Source organism: Temnothorax curvispinosus, unplaced genomic scaffold (assembly GCF_003070985.1).
Source record: "Temnothorax curvispinosus isolate PA1 unplaced genomic scaffold, ASM307098v1 QBEX01011554.1, whole genome shotgun sequence".
Taxonomy (NCBI): Eukaryota; Metazoa; Arthropoda; class Insecta; order Hymenoptera; family Formicidae; genus Temnothorax; species Temnothorax curvispinosus.
The window spans coordinates 1-1,264 of NW_020221334.1; the positions used below are offsets into that span (position 1 = coordinate 1).

Consider the following 1,264-nt stretch of genomic DNA (forward strand, 5'->3'; position numbering starts at 1 on the left):
AGAAATTAATATAATCAATGTGTTTTTTATTATGTGGACAGATAGCCTCTCGAATGTGAACAGATAGCCTTGCATATGGGGCTATCTGTCTACGCTTGACTTGTCCACTTAAAAAATTCGCCTCTTTAAAATGTTAAAGGATCAATGATTCTACTTATGTTTTTTTTAATAGCAAGGTTGAAAGATTATACCATTAAAATTTTAGCCAAATATCTTTATTAGTTTTTTAGTAAACTTGAAAAAAACGTGGACACATATATAGCCCCGGTCTCCCCTAATAAGCGATAATGAAATGTAATGAATATAAAGTGTTACTATTACGACGCTGTGGCAATCGTTTTGTAAGCAAATAAAGCCTTCTCTTTGTCTTTTATGATCTTCATTAAGGCGATATTTGCTTTAAAGAGTTACATTTGTTTTATAGACAGGGATAAATTTTACACGAAGTAGATCAACGCGAATGACCAAATCAACTTTCAGCCGAAGATTCTTTAAATAATCAATGGGCTCCAAGTAGAAATTGTGTACCAGAGGAGCTATCATTGCCTTTAATTCCAGCATAGCAAATCGTTGGCCTATAATTTGGTACGTATTGTAATCTGTTTATATAACACTGCATTGTATATTAAGGTATAACAGATGCAGCTTACCGATGCAGTTACGTGGTCCAGCACTGAATGGTAAATACGAATAAGGATGACGATTTCGGATTCTTTCTGGCAAGAATCTATCGGGATCAAATACTTCTGGATTTGGCCAAAAATTCGGATCTCTGTGGACTGCGTAAATATAAATATTCACCATTGTTCCAGCAGGTACCAAATATGACTCTAAAAAGTATATTATACAATAAGATTTACAAATAATCATTGAAAACTATATTAAATTTTTAAAATTGAATATACATCTAATATACAACATAGAAATAGATGCCTATTAAAGATTTAAATTTTATTAAGAAATTGTTAGTTTAATACCATTTTCTGAAAATATTGTTTGTTGCATTAGATATAGCTATGTATATAAAATTTAGAAATATTACAGAAGCAAACTTATCAATATAAATATTAAAATATTAAAATGTTAAAAATATATAAGAATATTGTATTTTTTACATACGTGGTATGTCTAGAAAGTAATGAGACTGATTTTTTTTTTCCTTACAACTGGTAACATTGTAAAAATGAGATTGTAATAGACCTACATTCAGACTCTACCACACACACACACACACACACACACACACACACACACACACACACAC

The 1,264-nt window shown here is 30.6% G+C and overlaps 1 protein-coding gene across 1 annotated transcript; it reads right to left on the reverse strand.

Moving 5' to 3' along the window:
* Positions 1-203: 203 nt before the first annotated feature.
* Positions 204-830, reverse strand: LOC112461662 (cytochrome P450 4C1-like; the record flags this gene model as incomplete). Its single annotated transcript, XM_025026992.1, has 2 exons — positions 204-575; positions 651-830. Coding segments are annotated over 2 exons (356 nt in total), but the record flags the coding sequence as incomplete, so codon positions are not given.
* Between the last annotated feature and the right edge of the window lie 434 nt (positions 831-1,264).